Source organism: Sinohyriopsis cumingii, chromosome 6 (genome assembly GCF_028554795.1).
Source record: "Sinohyriopsis cumingii isolate HCF-2022 chromosome 6, ASM2855479v2, whole genome shotgun sequence".
NCBI classification, from domain to species: Eukaryota; Metazoa; Mollusca; class Bivalvia; order Unionida; family Unionidae; genus Sinohyriopsis; species Sinohyriopsis cumingii.
This window is the reverse complement of record NC_142966.1, coordinates 137501906-137524560: the sequence shown is the minus strand read 5'-3', so window position 1 is coordinate 137524560 and position 22655 is coordinate 137501906. Positions and strand designations below refer to the sequence as shown.

Below are 22655 nucleotides of genomic sequence, written 5' to 3'. Positions count from 1 at the left end.
ACTAATAGCACTCATTATGTTTTTAAAATATGTCAAAGTTATTCAAGGTTCTGGATTTCAAGGAATTAATCCACCATTTATTCTGATCCATCCCTGATTATTACTCATTGTTTACAGGTATATATGAGCTCATATGAAAAATGCAATGTACTACTTCTGACAAATCTGTTAACCGTTCTGGACTGTTAACCGTTCTGGACTGCCTGCTTTAGATTCTGAAATTTTGATGTAATTATTCATGATAAGCATATTCATTTGTTGGTATATCTTAAGATAGCATGATAGGTATGTAACCAACATTGAACCAATAATACATTATATATTTATGGTCTAATCTTGTTATATGCCAAAACTCGTGTACATCAGAAAAATGTACTGTGAAAAGGGACCCAAACAGTGGTGCATGACATTATCCATGCTGGTCCAATCAGATTTGAAGGGTATTTTTTGAGACTTGAAAATTGAATTTAACTATCTTTGATTGGTTTGTCTTTCAGATTCTACTTCCATTTTCACGTGATACAATGGTTCTGGAACATTTTGCTCAAAATAGTGCCTCACCACCAAAATCTTACATTCGTGGAAAACTGGGTGTGGAAGAATTCTCTGTGATCTATCCACCAAATGGTGTTATTCCATTCCATGGATTTGCCATGTATGGTAAGCAGAGAGGAATTTTAAGCTCAAAATGTTAATATACAGAATGTAATATTTAGCATCTGTCAGAATCAAAGCATATGAGGATAGAATATTACACGGGTACATTTAGTTATATGGTAATCAGATTTTGATGTGATTTCTCTTACAGTAATTGAGTAACTTTAAACATATTACCAGTAACATTTGAAGACCTTCAAAATTGCATGCATATTGTTAAAGCAACACTCTGGCTGTCTGTTATTGTGATATTCTAAAAGATAAACCATAAATCACCATATATATGGAATGAGTTTTTCTTTATCATTTTGTATGTATTATGGAATGAGTTGTTTTCATCACTCAATATGTATTATGGAATGTGTTGTGTTTATCCCTTTGCATGTATTATGGAATGTGTTGTCTTCATCACTTTGCATGTATTATGGAATGAGTTGTCTTTATCACTCAATATGTATTATGGAATGTGTTGTCTTCATCACTCAATATGTATTATGGAATGAGTTGTCTTTATCACTCAATATGTATTATGGAATGAGTTGTCTTTATCACTCAATATGTAGTATGGAATGTGTTGTCTTCATCACTTTGCATATATTATGGAATGAGTTGTCTTCATCACTTTGTATATATTATGGAATGAGTTGTCTTCATCACTCAATATGTATTATGGAATGAGTTGTCTTTATCACTCAATATGTATTATGGAATGTGTTGTCTTCATCACTTTGCATATATTATGGAATGAGTTGTCTTCATCACTCAGTATGTATTATGGAATGAGTTGTCTTTATCACTCAATATGTATTATGGAATGTGTTTTCTTCATCATTGTCTTTATTACTTTGCATGTATTATGGAATGTGTTGTCTTCATCACTCAGCATGTATTATGGAATGTGTTGTCTTCATCACTTTGTATCTATTATGGAATGTGTTGTCTTCATCACTCATTATGTGTTTTGGAATGAGTTGTCTTCATCACTCAATATGTATTAAGGAATGTGTTGTTTTCAGCACTCAGTATGTGTTTTGGAATGAGTTGTCTTCATCACACAATATGTATTATGGAATGAGTTGTCTTCAGCACTCGGTATGTGTTTTGGAATGAATTGTCTTCATCACTCAGTGTGTATTATGGAATGAGTTGTCTTCAGCACTCAATGGACTGCTCCGGTGGGTAGTGGTTAGAGCATCCGTCTAGGATGCGGGAGGTCATGGGTTCAATCCCCAGCCAAGTCATACCAAAGACTTACAAAAATGGTACTAACAGCTGCCTTGCTTGGCACTCAGCATTAAGAGGTTAGTGTTGTGACTGGTTGGCCTGGTGTCAGGATAATGTGACTGCTAGGTGGGACATCATGCTACATGTCTGTGGCATGATGCCCCAGTGCTAGACATCACTATAAACTGTCACACTGCAGACATGATATACTGAAATTGTTTTAAAGCTATGTTAAAAATCCAAATCACATACACACACACTCTCATCACTCAATATGTATTATGGAATGAGTTGTCTTCATCACTCAATATGTATTATGGAATGACTTGTCTTTATCAGTTTGCATGTAATATGGAATGTGTTGTCATCATCACTCAATATGTATTATGGAATGAGTTGTCTTCCTCACTCACTATGTATTATGGAATGACTTGTCTTTATCAGTTTATATGTATTATGGAATGAGTTGTCTTCTTCACTCAATATGTATTATGGAATGTGTTATTTTCATCACACAATATGTATTATGGAATGAGTTGTCTTCATCACTCAATATGTATTATGGAATGTATTGCTTTAATTACACAATATGTATTATGGAATGAGTTGTCTTTATCACTTTGCATGTATTATGGAATGAGTTTTCTTCATCACCTTGTGTGTATTAAGGAATGTGTTGTCTTTATCACTTTGTATGTATTAAGGAAGGTGTTGTTTTTATCACTCAATATGTATTATTGAAGTAGTGGTCTTTATCACTCAATATGTATTATGGAAGTGTTGTCTTTATCACTCAATATGTATTTATGGAAAGAGTTGTCTTTATCGCCTGGAGAATAACTTGATATAGACACTATTTGTTGAGTTTTTGCTTAGTTTCTTTCCTTCACTTAGTTTGGTTTTGGTTTGGTTGGATTCTTGATGGCACGGCAATGCAAGTAGGTTATTTAGTGCCAAGGCAATTTTAGTAAATTGTTATTTAGTGCCAAGGCAATTTTAGTAAATTGTTATTTAGTGCCAAGGCAATTTTAGTAAATTGTTATTTAGTGCCAAGGCAATTGGAGTAAATTGTTATTTAGTGCCAAGGCAATTGGAGTAAATTGTTATTTAGTGCCAAGGCAATTGGAGTAAAGTGCCTTAACCAAGGACACACCACTAAGTTCAGCAATATATTATAAGCAAAATTAAACTGCATTTTATTACTGGAAATGAAGTTAATGTATCAGTTATTGTGATTCAGTATTCAACAGGATGTTTCAATCACATGTTCATTGCACACAATGGGCATGTTGCATGATGCAAGGGAGACAATACTGTATTGCTTAATAGTGAGTCTACTGTTTGTATTTGGTTTCCTTGATTGGAATTTCATATCAAGGTTAAAAATTACATTACATCCATTTCAGTATAAGGATTTAGATCTTGTAGAGCGTGACTTTAAAGGCAGAAATGCTAAATTTTCACAGGTGTTTTAAGCCCTGGGTATGATTTAGGTGTTTTATTTTTGTGAAGGTGAGTTTGTGAGATTTTCTGTTATAGTAGTTAATTGATACCCATCTTCTACACACATCCACTGACAGTCTTCTTGTGGTGGATGCTTATGTGAAAATTTTTAGATGGATGTGGACATGTGCAGACAATCACAATAATTAGTAGACAGCAGTATATATTCTATTCTAAATCGTATGGCAACAAAATGTTATGATTGATGAGAATATATAGCCAAAATCCCTGGACCATGTTTCCATAAAGCTGTATATTCATGGATCATGTTTCTGTAAAGCTGTGTATCAATGAATTATGTTTCTATTAAGCTGTATATCAATGAATCATGTTTCTATTAAGCTTTATATCCATGGATCATGATTCTATAAAGCTGTATATCCATGGATCATGTTTCTATAATGCTGTATATCCATGGATCATGTTTCTGTAAAGCTGTATATCAATGAATCATGTTTCTATTAAGCTGTACATTCATGGATCATGATTCTATAAAGCTATATATCCATGGATCATGATTCTATAAAGCTGTATATCCATGGATCATGTTTCTAATAAGCTGTATATCCATGGATCATGATTCTATAAAGATGTATATCCATGGATTATGTTTCTATAAAGCTGTATATCAATGGATTATGCTTCTATCAAAGATATAGGTATGTATTAATATTAATCCTGCCATCAAATTCTCTTGAACATATATTTAATTTTTGTTTTAGTGGTTCCTCTGTGTTTCCTGTATCAGGATCCCATCAAATTGTATTATGTCTTCCGAGAAATGTATGTGCGCTACTTCTTTAGGCTGCACAGTATTTCCTCACATCCACAGGTAAATTTAATTAACATTTTTGTTACAGGTAGTCTTTAGGTTGAAGGTTTAGTTAGGGCTTGCTCAATGAAACTGGTAGGGCCTGTAGTATTCATGTTGTCCTTCCATCCTTGTCTATCTACCAACAGTCAGGTTTCTGACTTTGCTGGGAATTATTGTATTTGAAGCAAATTTGTTAAACAGCTTAATACTGACAAGACCTTGGAAAAGTTTGATATCTAGCCATTATCTACATTTATAGATGTTATGACTCCAGATTGCCCATCCTCCTAATTTTGATTTTTGTGTCTTAATTTTATCAAGGATTGTCAGATATCAGTTAAATTTTTTATGCAGCTTTATATTGAATGAGATTGATTTTTGCATTTAGTGTCATCTTTTGCAGGAGTTATGGCCCTTGATTGCCCAACCACACTGACTTTGGTTTCAGTGTTATAACTTTACCAAGGATTGTCAGATTTCATTTTTATAAAAACAGAAACTATTGTGACCCCATCATAGGTTAGCACATGAGTTATGCCCCCTGATTACCCAACCTCCTGACTTTGGTTTGCACAGTTTAACTTTACCAAGGTTTGTAGATTTCATCCAAATCCAGATGTAAGTTTCTATTGATGAGACCTTACATGAGTAATTTCCACCATTCATTGAAATTATTTGCAGACTTCTATTTACTGATTGTTATCATTCTGACTTTGGGTTATGTAGGATAACTTTGCCAAGAGTTTTGACCCCTTCTGACTTTGGGTTATGTACCATAACTTTGCCAAACAATGTGCCCCTTTCTGACTGCATTATGTACCATATAACTTTGCCAAAAGTTATGCCCCTTTCTGACTTTGGGTTATGTAGCATAACCTTGCCAAATATTATTGGATTTCAACTAAGTTTGGAATGTGGCTTTATATTCCTCAGACACTGAGTGAGTTTGATTTCCAATATTCCAAACTTGTACAATAGTTATGCCCCTTTCTGACTTTGGTTTTTGTAGCATTACTGTATCAGTGATTTCTGGATTTAATGGTCCCAATGCCTATTCCTCTAAATTTGTTTCAATACAGGTTTCTCTGTTTAATACCATGCCAAGCAATTGTATTAAGCAGGGCCCCTTGCAATGAATCCATCACTAATAACTGTACTTTTCATCCTCCAATGTCACCCAGATTCACTTCTTTACATGATTTAAATACATCCTTACCGCACCACCAGCCACTGAGAATTGAACCAGATCCCAAATGTAACTGTAAGGGATTCTCAGAATATACATGTAGGTTTTTAGAATGAATATTGTTACCTGCTACAGCCATTGGCAGTTAATGAGACTAAACAATGATACCTTTCCGTAACAAAATAGTTTTTGACTCCTTAGCTTTCAACCTTTTGACAAGGTCTTTATCAGAGGAATGACTTCTGGCCTGAAGTCACATGATCAACTAAATATTGATCATATGACAGAATCCTTATATATGTGGGTAGAAGTTCCTATCCAGAATCATTGTTCAACACTGGCTTCCCCTACATGATTTAAATAGCTTCCAATATTTTATTATTTTCTCTACCAAGTACTGTGATGTTATCCCAAGAAAAAGTATGCCCTGATTCTTTGCAACAGAGAATCTCTGACAGTAGGTGGTGGACATTGCAAAGAATCAGGGCATGCTTTTGATGATCGCTTAATCCCTAGCTTCTGAAAAAGTAAACAAAAATTTCTTGAATTTTCTTGACAGGGAATTGTAGGACTCAGTCTTTTGTTTGAGACACTTCTACAAACACATGAAGCAGAACTTTTCTTCTACCTTAAGTCTGTTGGATGTCAGCCGTAAGTATTTACTTCTGCAAGTGTCAGAACATATGTTTGTGAAAGAAATTATTATGATAATTTTGTCGTGGAGTCTTATACAGGTTTTATTTTGGGATAAAATGTCACATGCTCATGACATGATTAGCATTTTCTTGATAGACTTAAATTTCAAACTATAATTATCAGTATTATCATAGTTTAATTATCATCAGATATAGTCATCATATTTACTAAATTCAACATGTAATATAATGCTAAATTGTAATGGAATATAATACTAAAATTGTTGTTATGTAATATCATACCAGATTGTAATGAAATATAATACTAAATTATAAAATACTAATACTAATTGTAATGCAATATACATTGTAATGCAATATTATACTAAATTGTAACATAATATAATACTAAATTGTAATGTAATACTATACTAACTTGTAATACTAACTGTAATGCAATATAATGACATTGTAATGCAGTATTATACTAAATTGTAATGCAATGAAATAATACTTAATTCTAATGTAATATTATACTAAATTGTAATATAATACTAAATTGAAACATAATATTACACTAACTTGTAATGTAATATTATACTAAGTTCTAATGTAATATTATACTAAATTCTAATGTAATATTATACTAGATTGTAATGTAATATAATACTAAATTGTTATGTAGCATATCATTAAATTATGATGCAGTATAATGCTAAATTTGGTGAAAAATTTTCTGCTTGTTATTGTCCATAGGCTGAAGATTGCCTTCAAGTGGCTTGTCCGAGCATTCTCAGGCTATCTGTCAGCTGACCAGGTGCTGTTGCTATGGGACAGAATTCTAGCCTCCAACTCACTCGAGGTCCTGTCAGGTAGGAAAATAGATTAGGCAGAATTATTAGATATACCTTATGTACTCCCTTTTAAGACAAGTGCAACTGCAGACTGCACAGACCCAGATTTGTTATCACATAATGTGCCAGCAGATCTGGGTCTGTGCTTTTTATTATCAGTAATCAGTGAACAAACAACATAGACCCTGATCTGCAGATGCATTATGATACAGCAGATCAGGATCTTTTTTGTTTGCAGTTGGAGTCAACTTATAAGTGAGTGTAGATGGTAATATATGGAAGGATATTGTTGAATATTTTAAGGGAACAAATAAACATCAAAATCATTTATTTAACAGTTAATGGAGGATATGTTCTTACAATTTATTTAAAATACTTTTGATGGTTTATGTATGATGGTTAGGGTAAAGTGTTTGGTATGGAAAGTGAAAAACCCAGGATTTACCTTTAGACCTGGATGGATAACCATTTATCCACACTAATTGGAATTATGAAGGTTTAATATTTTATCCTAGAAATGCAAATCAGTTGATTTACCATTACTGAATCAGGGTAAATAAAGATTAATTTTCACAATCTATATGGAATCCACATGATATTCACTTCGGGTAATTAATGGTCGCTTGGAAATTGGCAGTCTTTGTCCTGACATATAGCACATCTTGGCAAGACTTTTGTCTGTTAGACAGTTCATTAGGAGACCATCCTTTGGGTAAAAAGAAGTATATTATGAAAAGAAATGAAATAGACTATATAAAAAATGTAATTATCATTTTAAAATTGTATCAGTATTTGATATTGAAGTAATGATGTCGTATAAATTTTTTTTACCAAGCTTTATTATGATATATGTGAACAGATAATGTACACTTACTTACCACCATATGTTAGATTATCAGGAACTTAAAATATTGGGACAGTTTAAATGCCAGGAAATATGAAATTTATTAGAAAATATTAAATATTATTTGCTAGCTTTTTAATTTGTCTTTTTGAGTAAAATCAGAAAGTTTTTTCTAACTTGCAGTAGATTTTGAATCTGATTGTGTTAGAAGGGACATGACGTTTGGGTTTCATTGCTTCAGAGCATATATTTTGTTGTAAACTTCATCATGCAGAGAAATAATATCTCTTTTTCAGTTCTAGCAGTTGCAATCTTCACCTTTCGAAAGACAAACCTAATGAAGGTCCAGTCATATAATGCAGCAGAGGTATGTAAAGTGTTTTATGACATCTTATATAATGGACTGTTTTGATGTAGTAAACTGTAATATGCTGGTGTGTTAAACATTGGAATTCCATGTGCCAATGGAAGATTAGCTATGCTGGACTGTGTCATTGGTGTGTTAAACATTGGAATTCCATGTGCCAGTGGAAGATTAGCTATGCTGGACTGTGTCATTGGTGTGTTAAACATTGGAATTCCATGTGCCAATGGAAAATTAGCTATGCTGGACTGTGTCATTGGTGTGTTAAACATTGGAATTCCATGTGTCAATGGAAAATTAGCTATGCTGGACTGTGTCATTGGTGTGTTAAACATTGGAATTCCATGTGTCAATGGAAAATTAGCTATGCTGAACTGTGTCATTGGTGTGCTTTATACTACTTCCCCATAGAAAATGTGCATTGAAATTTCAATGTCATCAGTTTAATTAACCTTTTGATCATATATCATTTGTTTTGTTTGCCGGGTTTCATCAGATATCAATTATGCTTCAGTTTGAATTGTATACATGCCATTATGGCGGAAATGGTGCAAGGTGAAGTTAAGGCAACATTAAACACATTGCTTGGATTAAAAATCTGCTAGGGATTTGAATAATCAGCCATTCTGAGAGCATGTATTTAGGATGTTAAAAAGAGAGGTCACCTTACATTAAAAAATGGGAGCCAAGCTGCCATTGCATTATAAGTGAAATCACATTATAATGAATTCCATTATAATGGGTTTTACCTGTATTTGTTTCTTTTATGGCTTGAATTATAATTTATGTTTCCCACATTAAACAGGTAGTTTCTTTTAAGTTCTAGCAGGATTGTCCTACTTTAAACCAGTAATTCATGTGTAGTTAAGGGGGTGCTCACCAGTTATTATGTACTTTTGAGAGAGTGATGTATGTAAGGTGAAATTGTTTTCATTTGAAACATGCACAGTGGAGAGAATGTTGACATAAGTCTATGCTACTTTGAAGTAATGTGGCTGACATTTCTTTGGATATTATACTTATGGAAATTGTACATGATCTAAGCACACTGCTAACTAAAATGACTGCACTCTTATGCTAAAAAAAATCAGCCTGAATTAGTCTAAAGTACACTATCTTTAGCACTTACTAAAATAGGGAAAATGAATTTTGCCCAACTAGACAATACCAGCTTCTGAAAGTGCAATGGATGAACTACTACATATATAAAATGTAAAAAAAGTTCTTGGCTCTTTGTTTTTACAATTTACCTCTGAAGTTCAGGAAGTGAAAATGACCAAGTTTATTTTTAAATAGCCAGTATAACCAGTGAGGAAACTAACCCTATGCAAAATAAAAAACTGTAGAGCTCTGCCTAAGTAAGACAACAGGTACATTCAGATTATTAAGTGAACTGGATGTATTTAATTAATTGTATTTCAACATAGTTGCTATTCTGGATATGATGAATTTGTTTATGGCTGCTTCCATGATGGTTTTACTAAAACACTTCTTACTATAATTATGTTCCTGGACCTAGCTGAAAACAATGCCAGTCTGACCTCATCCGATGGCCACATCAAAGGCCATCTTCAAATTCTGTTTTTGCTTCTGTACTGAAATGATGATTATATTGACATTGGGTTCCCAAATTTCCAGTATATAGTTTGTCCAAAATGTAAATGGTGTTGATCAGACTGCTCAAAATGGCTGCAACTGTGCTATCTTTAAAATTTTATTAACTCCTCTCCACCAGAACAGATAGTCATGTTGAAATGGGATTTGCACTCTTCTTGTGATAAACACATGACCCTTAATGAAAATGGTGCCAATATTACCACCCAACATGACCAACAGCAGCCATCATGAACATTTTGATATGACTGCTTTTCTAGAAAAATGGTTGGTTGTATTAAAATGCCATTTTCAGTAATGTAACAAAACTTCTGTAGCATGCAGATGGTTTAGTATTAAAATGATGCCACTCCAAAATGACTACCTTGATGGATGTATTGAAAATCTGTTTATGTAGGCTTTGGAATGGATGGTTGTATTGACATGGAGTATCACTTGAACATTATAGCAATATATTGCTGGTCCTGAATGAAAATGAGGCTGATTTGATTTTCAATATGGCAAACATGGTGACCATCACAAAACTCTTATTGTCACTATTCTTGAATAAATGATGGCATTGACTTTGGTTTCTTCAAATACGTTACCCTAATTTTAATTCTTTAGGAGAACTACTACTGCATTGCAAATCAAGTCTTCCCAGCTGAAATGTTTTTAGCTAAAAAGCTAAAACCTATCTTTGTGTCAGAATAATATAGGTAGACCAAGCCCTTGTCAGTAGACCTAGCCCTATATGTCAGTAGACCCTGCCCTATATGTCACTAGACCCAGCCCCTATATGTCAGTAGACCTAGCCCCTATTTGTCAGTAGACCTAGCCCCTATATATGAGTAGGCCCAGCCCATGTATGTCACTAGACCTGGCCCATATATGTCAGTAGACCTGGCCATATATGTCAGTAGACCTGGCCATATATGTCAGTAGACCCAGCCCTATATGTCAGTAGACCCAGTTACTGTATGGCAGTAAACCTAACCCCTAAGTGTCAGTAGACCTGGCCTCAGTATGACAGTAGACCTAGTCCCTATATGTAATTAGATCTAGCCCCTATGTCAGTAGACCTGGCCCCCATATTTCAGTAACCAGCATTATAAATCAGTAGACCTGGCCCCTGTATTTCAGTATACCCAGCCCATATATGTCAGTAGACCTAGCCCCTATATGTCAGTAGACCCAGCCCCTATATGACACTAGACCTGGCCCCTATATGTCAGCAGATCCAGCCCCAATATGTCAGTAGGCCCAGCCCCTGTAGGTCAGTAGACCTAGTCCCTAAATGTCAGTAAACCTGGCCAGTATATGTCAGTAGACCCACCCCTATGTCAGTAGACCCAGCCTCTTTATGTCAGCAGACCTTGCCCCTATATGTCAGTAGACCAGGCCCATATATGTCTGTAGACCAAGTCCTATTTGTCCGTATATGTGACCCCTATGTCAGTAGACCCAGCCCATAGATTCAGTAGACCCAGCCCCTATATATCAGTAGAACCAGCCCCTATATGTCAGGAGACCTAGCCCAAATATGTCAGTATATTTGACCCGTAAATCAGTAGATCCAGCCCCTAGATTCAGTAGACCCAACCCCTTTATGTCAGGAGACCTAACCTCTATATGTCAGTAGGCCCAGTCCCTATATGGCACTAGACCTGACCCCTATATGTCAGTAGACCTAGCCCTATATGCCAGTAGATGTAACCCCAATATGTCAGTAGGCCCAGTCCCTGTTTGTCAGTAAACCTGGCCAGTATATATCAGTAGACCTGGCCCTATGTGTCAGTAGACCCAGCCCATATATGTCAGTAGACCTTGCCCCTGTTTGTCAGTAGACCTAGCCCCTATATGTCAGTAGACCTGACCTCTATTTGTCAGTAGACCTAGTCCCTATATGTTGGTAGATCTGACCCCTATGTCAGTAGACATGGCCCCCATATGTCATTGGACCCAGCCCTATAAGTCAGTAGACCTGGCCCGTTTATGTCAGTAGACCTGGCCCCAATATGTCAGTGTGTCCAGTCCCTTTATGTCAGTAGACCTAGCCCCTATTTGTCAGTAGTCCTGGCCTATTTTGTTAGTTGACTGACCCATATATGTCAGTAGACCCAGTCCTGTATGACAGTATCTGGACCCTATGTCAGTAGACCTGACCCCTGTCATTAAATTGTACTTGACTTGAAATCTAATATTTTGATAAATCAAAATGCTGCATTTGTCCATTTTGAGTAAGATTTAGAAGTTTGGAGTGACATTTACTGCTTAAGAACTCAAGATTTTAAATGAGAAATGTTACTCCAGATTTAGTATCATAGAATGCACAAATGCTGTGTTTTGATTGGTCAGAATATTTTTAAGTACAGTCTGGAGTCAAGGAAACCACTTTATTTATGATCTTGGATTTTTTCCAACTTTTCAAATGAGCTCTCAGTAACTCAGATGTTGTTGTAATGTGGTCTTATATGATGGAGGAAACCTTAGAAACTGGCTGGGACCATTGACCTTAGGTGGGCAATCACATGCTATGGCCTGATTTGAAACTAATTACTGTGGAGTTGAAAAGTGAACATGCTAACAGTTTCTAGCTGTTTGCTTGAAATTCAAAGAAGAACACAGATCCTGATGGTTCATCATGTGATGAACTTCTGGGTTTGTGTTGCTCAGTCAGGTGTATGGTATACGTGGGCAATGATGGTTGAATTATACTGTATGGTTATTTTCTAATTCTGTGCTCTCATTATTAGTTCATAAATGTTGTTAAACTTTGTATGTGAGAATTTTCTCTGTTGATAAACACAATTGCCACATTTAAAATATTTACAAGGCAGAACCTTTGGGAGAAATATTGTACAAACAAATGCATATTAAAGGTATTTTGAAAGAGACTGCAGAAATACTTGGTGAGTTTAACACCTATCTATTCCAATGTGTGTGTGTTTGTGTGTTTGCATATGTGTGCATGTTTGTGCAAATGCATGTGTGTGTATTTGCATATGTTCATGTTGGGGTGTGAGGAGGGCATAAGTGTTTATGAACACATTTTAAATTTAATGTTTACATGTTCTTGTCAGTTTTTACAAATGATATATTAATATGCTCTTTTAAGGTTGTTTATGTACATCATCACATCAATACAGTCATGGTAGAGATGCTTCAGTTATCATCTATCATGATTTGTCAGTTACATTGATAAATGGAACAATTTTCTAATTAAAGAGTGAAGATATGGATATTTCATGTCAGTTTTAATCCACACATAGCAAATTGGATTATTTACAGGATGTTGATTCAGGTTTTCAGTTTTAGATTAATTATTGTGCATCAACTCAGTTTTTGGTGTTAATTGTGGGTGTAAGTGAGAGCCTTCAGGAGATTTTGATTAGACCTGCTATTTGATGCAGTACAAAGCCAAAATTTATATGTGTGTTTATTTGTTGGGCAGTTTGTATAGTTTGATACAAAAATTGAAAATAGAAATATTAAATTAATTTAAATCTTTCTAACCTGGGTAAGACTAACATTTGTAAACCCTTATTTTTGTATCCATTCATTTTTTGTACAATTTTGGTTGCACTGGATAATTTTTCCAAACTTATGCCCAAAAAAGGTCCAACTTCAAACAACATAGACCCTGATTGGCTATCACATAATGCATTGGCAAATCAGGGTCTTTGTTGTTCTACTGATTACTCCTATCAAACAACATGGACATAGATCTTCCAGTGCATTAGGGGATAGAAGATCAGGGTCTGTGTAGTTTGCATTTGGATTTGACACAAAAGCCAGTATATACAGTGTTTAAAGTGTATGTCATTATGGTCATGTAGGTGCATTTATTCCAGTTAAATATTGATTGTTGTTAAAAAATTAATACTAAAGGCTTTTAAGTCTATTCAATCCTGATTATTGAATGCTCTGCACTTGAGATGTCATAAAAAATCTTCCAGATGAAAATTATTGATTATTATGGACTTTAACGTTGGTAGCCAGGTCCTAAACTGGGTCACAAAAAGAGGATGTTGGGTCTATCATGATAGCAAGTAACAAGGTAGTGTGGCTTTGTTTTCAGCATGTACTGCTTTCATGGTGACATAACAGCACATGACATTCAGTCCAGTTGGTACTGGATCACACCTTTGGGTTGACTTCATCCTAAAATGTCCACAAAATTTAATATTGAATTTGCTGTATGTATGTGGGGGGGGGACATATAAATAATGACCTTCAAAATGAATATGGATGCATGAGAATCCAAATAAAATGAATAATTGCCATTTAAAGATATGTGTAATCAGTTTATAAAAAATGACACTCATTGCTGACATAGTTCTGAATGCCTACATGACCTGTAACACTTTTATTATGGGTAGAAGATGTAGACATTTACTCATAAATCATCCACATCACAAAATTATTTGCATAAAATCTGCTTTGCCCTTGAAATAGGCTTCTAAAGTTAAAGTTTCAAATATCAGTTAATCAGGAAATTTCAGGTATTGCAAAGAAAACTGACAAGTAAATTCAAAAATTGATCACCATGTTTAGCATCTGGATTGGCATATCATGATGATGAATATGTCTTTTATCACTTGCCCTGTTATTTGATCTTCATCAACAGTTTCAGTTTCTGCATCAGTTATCAATTTTAATTTTAACCCATCAATCATAAGTTTTGGGTTTTCTTTTGGTTTTTGAGTAATGAAAATGAATATGGATTAGATAGTACTCTTTAATTTTATCTAAGGTTCCACAGTGTTTCCATCTCTCTCACTACCCTTGTCTTTCCATCCCTCTCACTTCCCCTGTTGTTCCATCCCTCTCACTTCCTGTCTTTCCATCGCTCTCACTTCAAATTATTATAAGTTACTCTTTAGTCCTGCATTATTGTTCACTTCTACTACAGGGCTAGCCATTAGAAGAGAACAAGCAATATTAAAGATGCCTACACAATTTGGTTATAATCCAGTAATAATTAAGGGAATTATTGTGTGGAAAGTTCTGTGTGATGGCCAGAGAATCAAGGGCTATGTCTCTGTTAAATGATGCAGAACATTGACAATTTATCTCTGGCAGGGCCTCATGTAAGTCAAGTTGCATACCAAATTTGGCTGAAGTCCAATAATAATCAAGCAATGTATTGTGTGGAAACAAAAATTAATGGGTCTGATAATCACAAGATTTATTGTGTGGAAACAAATGTCAGAGGGTCTGATAACCAAGGGATTTATTGTGTGGAAACAAAGGTCAGTGGGTCTGATAATCAAGAGATGTATTTTGTGGAAACAAAGGTCAGAGGGTCTGATAATCAAGAGATGTATTGTGTGGAAACAAAGGTCAGAGGGTCTGATAACCAAGAGATTTATTGTGAGGAAACAAAGGTCAGTGGGTCTGATAATAAAGAGATGTATTTTGTGGAAACAAAGGTCAGAGGGTCTGATAATCAAGAGATGTATTGTGTGGAAACAAAGGTCAGAGGGTATGATAACCAAGAGATTTATTGTGTGGAAACAAAGGTCAGAGGGTATGATAACCAAGAGATTTATTGTGTGGAAACAAAGGTCAGTGGGTCTGACATTTATGAGCTGTAACTTTATTTGATGAAGCTGAGTGCTGACTATTGAGCCCAAGTTCTCATCATTTTAAAGTAGTATACCTAATTTGATTCATATCTCTTTACATTTTATTTTATTTTGCCAGTACTCACCACTATGACTGCCTTTAATCACCAGTATGACTGCCTTGAATCACCAGTATGACTGCCTTTGATCACCAATATGACTGTCTTGAATCACTGGTATGACTGCCTTTAATCATCAGTATGACTGCCTTGAATCACCAGTATGACTGCATTGAATCACCAATATGACTGCCTTGAATCACCAGTATGACTGCCTTCAATCACCAGTATGACTTAGGGGCCCCGAGTGGCCGAGTGGTATAAAGCGCTCTCCATTATGGATCACTGCCATCTCACCTCTGTCTGCGTAGGTTTGAGTCTCGGATTCGGCCAATGTGGGTATGTGAGAAAGTTTGCCAATAGCTTCTCGTGGGTCGGTGGTTCTTTCCAGGGTTTTCCCGGGTTCTTCCTCCACCATTAATACTGGCCACCATGGATAGCCTATCATGTGCTGAAAAATGGCGTTAAATCCTAAAAACAATAACAACAACAACAACCAGTATGGCTTCCTTTAATCACCACTGTGACTGCCTTTAATCATCAGTATGACTGCCTTTGATCACCAATATGACTGTCTTGAATCACTGGTATGACTGTCTTGAATCACCAATATGACTGCCTTGAATCAGCAGTATGACTGCCTTGAATCACCAGTATGACTGCCTTTTAGAGGCCAACCAAAACTAAATTTCTGGTTTCGGCCAAAAACGAAACCAGACCGAAAGTTATAAATTGACTTTTGGCCAAAACCGAACCCTTAAACCGAAAGTTTAACTACACCTTCTGCCAAAACAAAAACCGAACAATAAACCGAAGTTGCAGAACACAAGATTTATTAAATAGGCCTGGGTCATGATGCATTGTTACACTTCAACAACTGAAGTGGTCATCAGGTCAGACCATTCTGCTCTCGACCATTGATGTCAAGGAAGTCTGCATGAAATTCGGTAATGCATGTTTAGTTGCTTTCTCTTCCATCATCATCTTTTTCGAGGCACGCTCTGCTCCATCATTCATGGACCTCTTGAGATACGTACCATGGAGCTCCTTGTGGCAGCTGGCCAGATGACCTTTCAAGCCTGAAACTGTCTGAAGTCTTGGTTTATGGCTGCCAAGTGATAACAGTTTGTTGCATTCTTTGCACTGCGCCTTGCTTGCATCAGAATCGATTTTTGTGAAGTAATCCCACACTGCATTTTTCGACATTCTTTGCGGTGATTAACTAATCTGTTTATTATTAACTTCAATTTTCTACTTCACACAGATTAGTTCGCTGCAGTTTAACTAACTGAAATTATCAATATTGTCAGACTTTGAAATCTCTGTATTCAACACGCGAGTAGACTGAAATGGAACAGTGCCTAGAATTGCCTAGCGCCATCTGACCGGCTGACAAGCAGAGTAATAGATGCAGCACTAGTGTTGCATTCTGAAAATTAAAATAGATCTTTGGCTGATGACCGAAAGTCAGTATCAGTTTCGGCTGAAACCGAAAGCAAACCGAAAGCTAACTTTTTGGCTTCGGCCGAAACAGAAACTATGCCGAAAGAGGCCATTTGCCAACTTTTGGTGCCGAAACCTAAACCAAAACTGAATTTCGGTTGGCCTCTACTGCCTTTAATCATCAGCATGACTGCCTTGAATCACCAGTATGACTGCCTTGAATCACCAATATGACTGCCTTTAATCACTAATATGTCTGCCTTTAATCACCAGTATGACTATGAAATGTAGATAATTTATTTAACTTCATAAATGTATATATAGTGAAATCTTGATGGGTCAAAGCTCTGGGAGACCTTAAATCAGTTCAGGAAATCTGTTGTTTGAGAGAACAAGGTCGGGATTTCTTTGTGACCTTATAAGTGGGTTCACCTCTTTTATTAAACTTTGTTTTCAAAACATCACCTCAGGGTGTGTAATGAATGGGAGTGACATGTCATTCATGGCTATAAGACTTTTGTGGTTAGTTGACTGAATGATTCAAGACTGTATGTAGGTTTTATGACTTTCGTTTTTAGTTGACTGGTTGATTCAAAGCTGTATGGCTGTATGACTTCTTTGATTAGTTGACTGGTTGATTCAGGGCTGTATTACTGTTTGACTTTTGTGATTGGTTGACTGGGTGATTCAAGGCTCTATGGTTGTATGACTTTTGTGGTTAGTTGACTGGATGATTGAAGGCTGTATGACTAGTAGACTTTTGGGTTGGTTGACTGGATGATTCAGGGCTTTACGGTTAGTAGACTTTGTGGTTAGTTGACTGGACGATTCAATACTGTATGGCTGGTAGACTTTGTGGTTAGTTGACTGAATGATTCAAGGCTGTATGGCTAGTAGACTCTGTGGTTTAGTTGACTGGATGATTCATGGTGGGAAGAGTATATCCTTGTGAATATTGCATTTGGGGACTGTATTGTGTTTGAGTTTGAAGGAGAACTGTTTGAGCCATCCAGAGTTTATTTTTATATAAAATAAACCTTATTCTGCGAGGACACAAAAGGAACTTATAATAATTGCAGTTGTTTGATCCAAACAGGTTCAAGCTGATCAGATTCCACTCTACTTACCTTACCATTACAATTCAGGACTTAGAACATGAAAATACAAATTAAGATAGTCAGGCTAATTTGACTTAATTGAGTCGTACAAATTAAGATGGTTAGGGTAATCTTGACTTAATTGAGTCTTACAAATTAAGATGGTCAGGCTAATTTGACTTAATTAAGTCTTACAAATTAAGATGGTTAGGGTAATCTTGATTTAATTGAGTCTTTCAAATTAAGATGGTCAGGCTAATTTGACTTAATTGAGTCTTACAAATTAAGATGGTTAGGGTAATCTTGACTTAATTGAGTCTTACAAATTAATATGGTCAGGCTAATTTGACTTAATTGAGTCTTACAAATTAAGATAGGATAATCTTGACTTAACATGAAAATTGAGTCTTACAAATTAAGATGGTCAGGCTAATTTTGACTTAACTTAAAAATTGAGTCTTAATTAACAGATTAAGATGCACACATTATTTTTAGGGAAATTTGATTGATATAACTGTTTACAAGTTTCAACAGCAAAAAAAATGTAGGGTTGTAATATTGGATCAACCATATTGTAAACCAATCAGTACGAATTAAGGTAGGAAAATATTCTCAAAGAGGTTGTATATTTACCTTTTTTTGTGTATTCCTTACATTATCAGTGAATATTGTGATATTTTGATTGTTTCCATTTGTCTATTACTGGAAGTTCATCAGACTTTATGCTTATGTTATCATAATAATAATGTTTGATATGGACTTAACAGAGACTTGGAAAAAATTGTTCATTTAGAGAGAATAATATATATAAGCTTCAGTAGCCAGTAGGTTTATGTGGAAAATCCATTTAATTTAATGGAGTTATAGCCCTTGTTCATTTGAAGAGGACAGTATGAATTCCAGTAGCCAGTATGTTTATGTGGAAAATCCATTTAATTTAATGGAGTTATAGCCCTTGTTCATTTGAAGAGGACAGTATGAATTCCAGTAGCCAGTATGTTTATGTGGAAAATCCATTTAATTTAATGGAGTTATAGCCCTTGTTCATTTGAAGAGGACAGTATGAATTCCAGTAGCCAGTATGTTTATGTGGAAAATCCATTTAATTTAATGGAGTTATAGCCCTTGTTCATTTGAAAAGGACAGTATGAATTCCAGTAGCCAGTATATTTATGTGGAAAATACATTTAAAGAGGATATTGTGAGTTCAGAAGCTGGAACTGTTTTGTATATTTGATTTAGCAGAGTTGTAGCCCTTGTTCACTTAAAAAAGACATTATGAAATGCAGTTGCCAGAAATGTTATGTACATTTAATTTAACAGTTATATCCCTTGTTCATTTTAAGAGGACATTATGAATTCTAGTAGCCAGTATGTTTATGTGGAAAATCCATTTTATTAATAATGAAATGAACTTATTTGAGGTGATTCCCAATCTGGCAAAAAATGCGATCATTTCAAATTTTTCAGTTAGTTGAAAATTACAATTTTGACAAAAGAGGCCGCTACTAGTGAAACAAAATGTATTTAAAAAGAGTAAGAATGAGTTCATCCAGTTCACTGTTTAAAAACCTATTCAATGAACAATCACAGAATGTTTGATGATCATCATTCTGATTTCATTATCAAAACAGTGGGATTTTCCCTTGCCATTTTAAACCTACATTTTGAAATACATCTGTTTTCTATAACAGTGTAAATGTCTTTTTTTATGTTTAACAATATTAGATACTGATATTTTACATCACTCCTGATCACTGCTCTGGTGGTCTAAGTGGTTAGAGCATTGTGCTGAGATGTGTGAGGTTGTGGGTTCAAACCCCAGCCGAGTGATACCAAAGACTTATAAAATGGTATTAGCAGCTCCCTCACTTGGTGCTCAGCATTAAGAGGCTAGTGTTACAACTGTTTGGCCTGGTGTCAGAATAATGTGATTGGGTGGTACATCATGCTACATGTCTGTGGCATGATGCCCCAGTGCTAGACATTAGTATAAACTGCCACACTGCAGATATCATAGCGATATGACTGGAAAATTGTTACAGCTAGCTTAAAAATCCAAATCGCACACACACAAGCATCACTCCTGATATTAATACATTAAATGCTGACATTTGTACATTAGTGCTGACAGTCATCATTAAATGCTGACATTTGTACATTAGTGCTGATAGTCTTGGTTAAATGCTGACATTTGTACATCAGTGCTGACATTTTTCATTAAATGCTGATTTTTGTACATCAGTCTTGACATTTGGTCACTAAATGCTGACATTTGCACATTAGTCCTGACATTTGTACATTAAATACTGACATTTCTACATTAAATGCTGTCAGGCCTGACATTTGTACATTAAATACTGTGTGGGGGTGTAGTGGTTGTCTAGGGGTGGGGTTCTTCTTATAGACTTTAACGAATTATGAGAAGTTCCCCTGGTCCTTATTCAGAAAGTTAATTCTGGACACTATATTATTTATTGACTAAATATATTTATGGCTACGAGCCCCCAGTCAGCAATGCCGACAGTTAAATTAAAAGAAATACAAAGATGAAATCTAAACAATAACAATTTGATAAATGAAATTTAAAAGAATTTAAAGTAATCAATGTTTCTCTTTCCCCCAATGATCCCTTTGATCATCATTTGAGTTCACAGTGTGAGGAGATTTTCCCTTCTTGAGTGCTACTCATCTAAATCTCTTCGTTCCCTTGTCTTTCTCTCCTTTCGTGATCTCCACTTCCGCTTCCTCTTCTATAATCCTTGTTCCTTGCCGTTATCTTGACTTCCAGTTCCTCTTCTAGTATCCGGAACCCTTGACGGTATCCCTTGAGGTCACCCGAAATTCACTCGGTATCTCTCACCGTCACCCGAAATTCTCTGAACTTCTCTCGTCCCCCGAAATTCTCTGAAATTCTTTCGTCCCCCGAAAGCTTCCTGTTGAAAGGTATAATGCATTAGCATAGGGTTATAAAAATCTTCCCTCACACTACGTCACTGAACTGAACCATCAGTTTAAGGCGGGACATTTGGGTCGCGCATGCGCACACATCGAAATTCCCATACACTTCCGCCACTTACAAAAATGGCGCCATAACACAATCACACAAAGGATTCAAATATCTACATACTGAGCCCTATCAGTATATACATACAAAATATTTCAAATATGATTGTACTAAAATATTACTACGATTAGTAATATGACTATCTATATATTTATATATTTATATATATTTCCTACACAAGCGTACCAAATCCACAATATTCACATTCAAATGGTGATAAACGGCAATCCGTTACTCAATGGCAAAATCTATCATTACGTAAACAAATTTCCTGTCTACCAAAATATAACTACGCAAAGAATTACAATATTAATTCTTATAGCGGCTAGCGAGCAATACAATTCTTCACAAATACAAATCGTCCTTTCAAAAGGGCGTAAACGTAATAATCCATGAAATAATATGCACACATATTACTAGCGAAAGAAGAGAACATTTTCGCCTCACCAATAAGGTGTACATAGTAACATTATGAATAATGATGCAACGAATCAACATCGTAATCAATCGTAAACAAAAGTACTAGCTAAAGTCATGAAAAAAATGCAAAATATTAAGGTCATAATTAACTATTCATACTTCAATACAAGTAAAATGTATACATACGACAAATTCTCTTCAATTAACAGCAGTCGTATCAAGCAGAATCAACGTAACATCAAACTTACCTGATCGAAGCTATTTCATGAATTTCCTAAATTCCGCCAATTTTTACGAATGGCTAACGGAGTGTGTGTCACTGCGACTCTGAAACACCAACTGACGAATTTCAGGCTTGTACAAGTCTTATGCCAGTTTCTCGAATCAAGTCCCACCTACAACGCATCCCGATTGGATGGCGACGGACTCTGGTCATTTGATCGAACTGTCAATCATAAAAATGTCAGTCTGTGTGTCCCCATGTACTGTCCAGCCTACCATTGTCGGCTTCTGGCTCTTTGAAGTTGTCTACGTCACGTGTTCCCATGTACAAAGATTCCCGCCAGATTTCCACTCAAGAGCTCAAACAAAGACTGGGTTACGTAAGAGGATTAGCCAACTTAGGTACTTGGAAAAACAAAGCTTACCTGGCTCCACTTACAGACTTATAAATACATGTATAATACAAGGGGTTGGGGTAAAACATCACATCCTGACATTTGTACATTAAATGCTGTCAATCCTGACATTTGTACATTAAATACTGACATTTGTACATTAAATGCTTTCAGTCCTGACATTTGTACATTAAATACTGATATTTGTACATTAGTACTGGGGACCCCAAGTGGCTGAGTGGTCTAAAGCACTCTCCGTTATGGATCATTGCCATCTCACCTGTGTCTGTGTGGGTTCGAGTCTCGGATTCTGTCAATGTGGGTATGTGAGAAAGCTTGCCAGTAGCTTCTCGTGGGTTAGTGGTTCTTCCCGGGGTTTTCCTGGGTTCTTTCTCCACCATTAATACTGGCCACCATGTATAGCCTATCATGTGCTGAAAATTGGCGTTTAACCCAACAACAACAACAACATTAATTTAGTCCTGACATTTGTACATTAAATGTTGTCAGTCCTGACATTTTTACATTAGATGTAGACATTTTTACATTAGTCCTGACTAAGCAGACCGCAGATCATCGTATAATTATCTATAATTAGTTTACAATTCTACATTTCATCCAAACAATTTTAAGGAAAAACGATGAAAA

At 35.5% G+C, this 22655-nt stretch overlaps 1 protein-coding gene across 1 annotated transcript in view; it reads left to right on the top strand.

Moving 5' to 3' along the window:
* Positions 1-22655, top strand: part of LOC149798079 (TBC1 domain family member 19-like) — a 123769-nt gene that overhangs the window by 80778 nt on the left and 20336 nt on the right. Inside the window, exons 12-16 of the mRNA XM_089963160.1 lie at positions 498-660; positions 4107-4216; positions 5944-6035; positions 6776-6891; positions 8014-8084. Of these exons, the coding sequence (XP_089819286.1) occupies positions 498-660; positions 4107-4216; positions 5944-6035; positions 6776-6891; positions 8014-8084 (552 nt within the window). The remainder of the gene's footprint in view (positions 1-497; positions 661-4106; positions 4217-5943; positions 6036-6775; positions 6892-8013; positions 8085-22655) is intronic.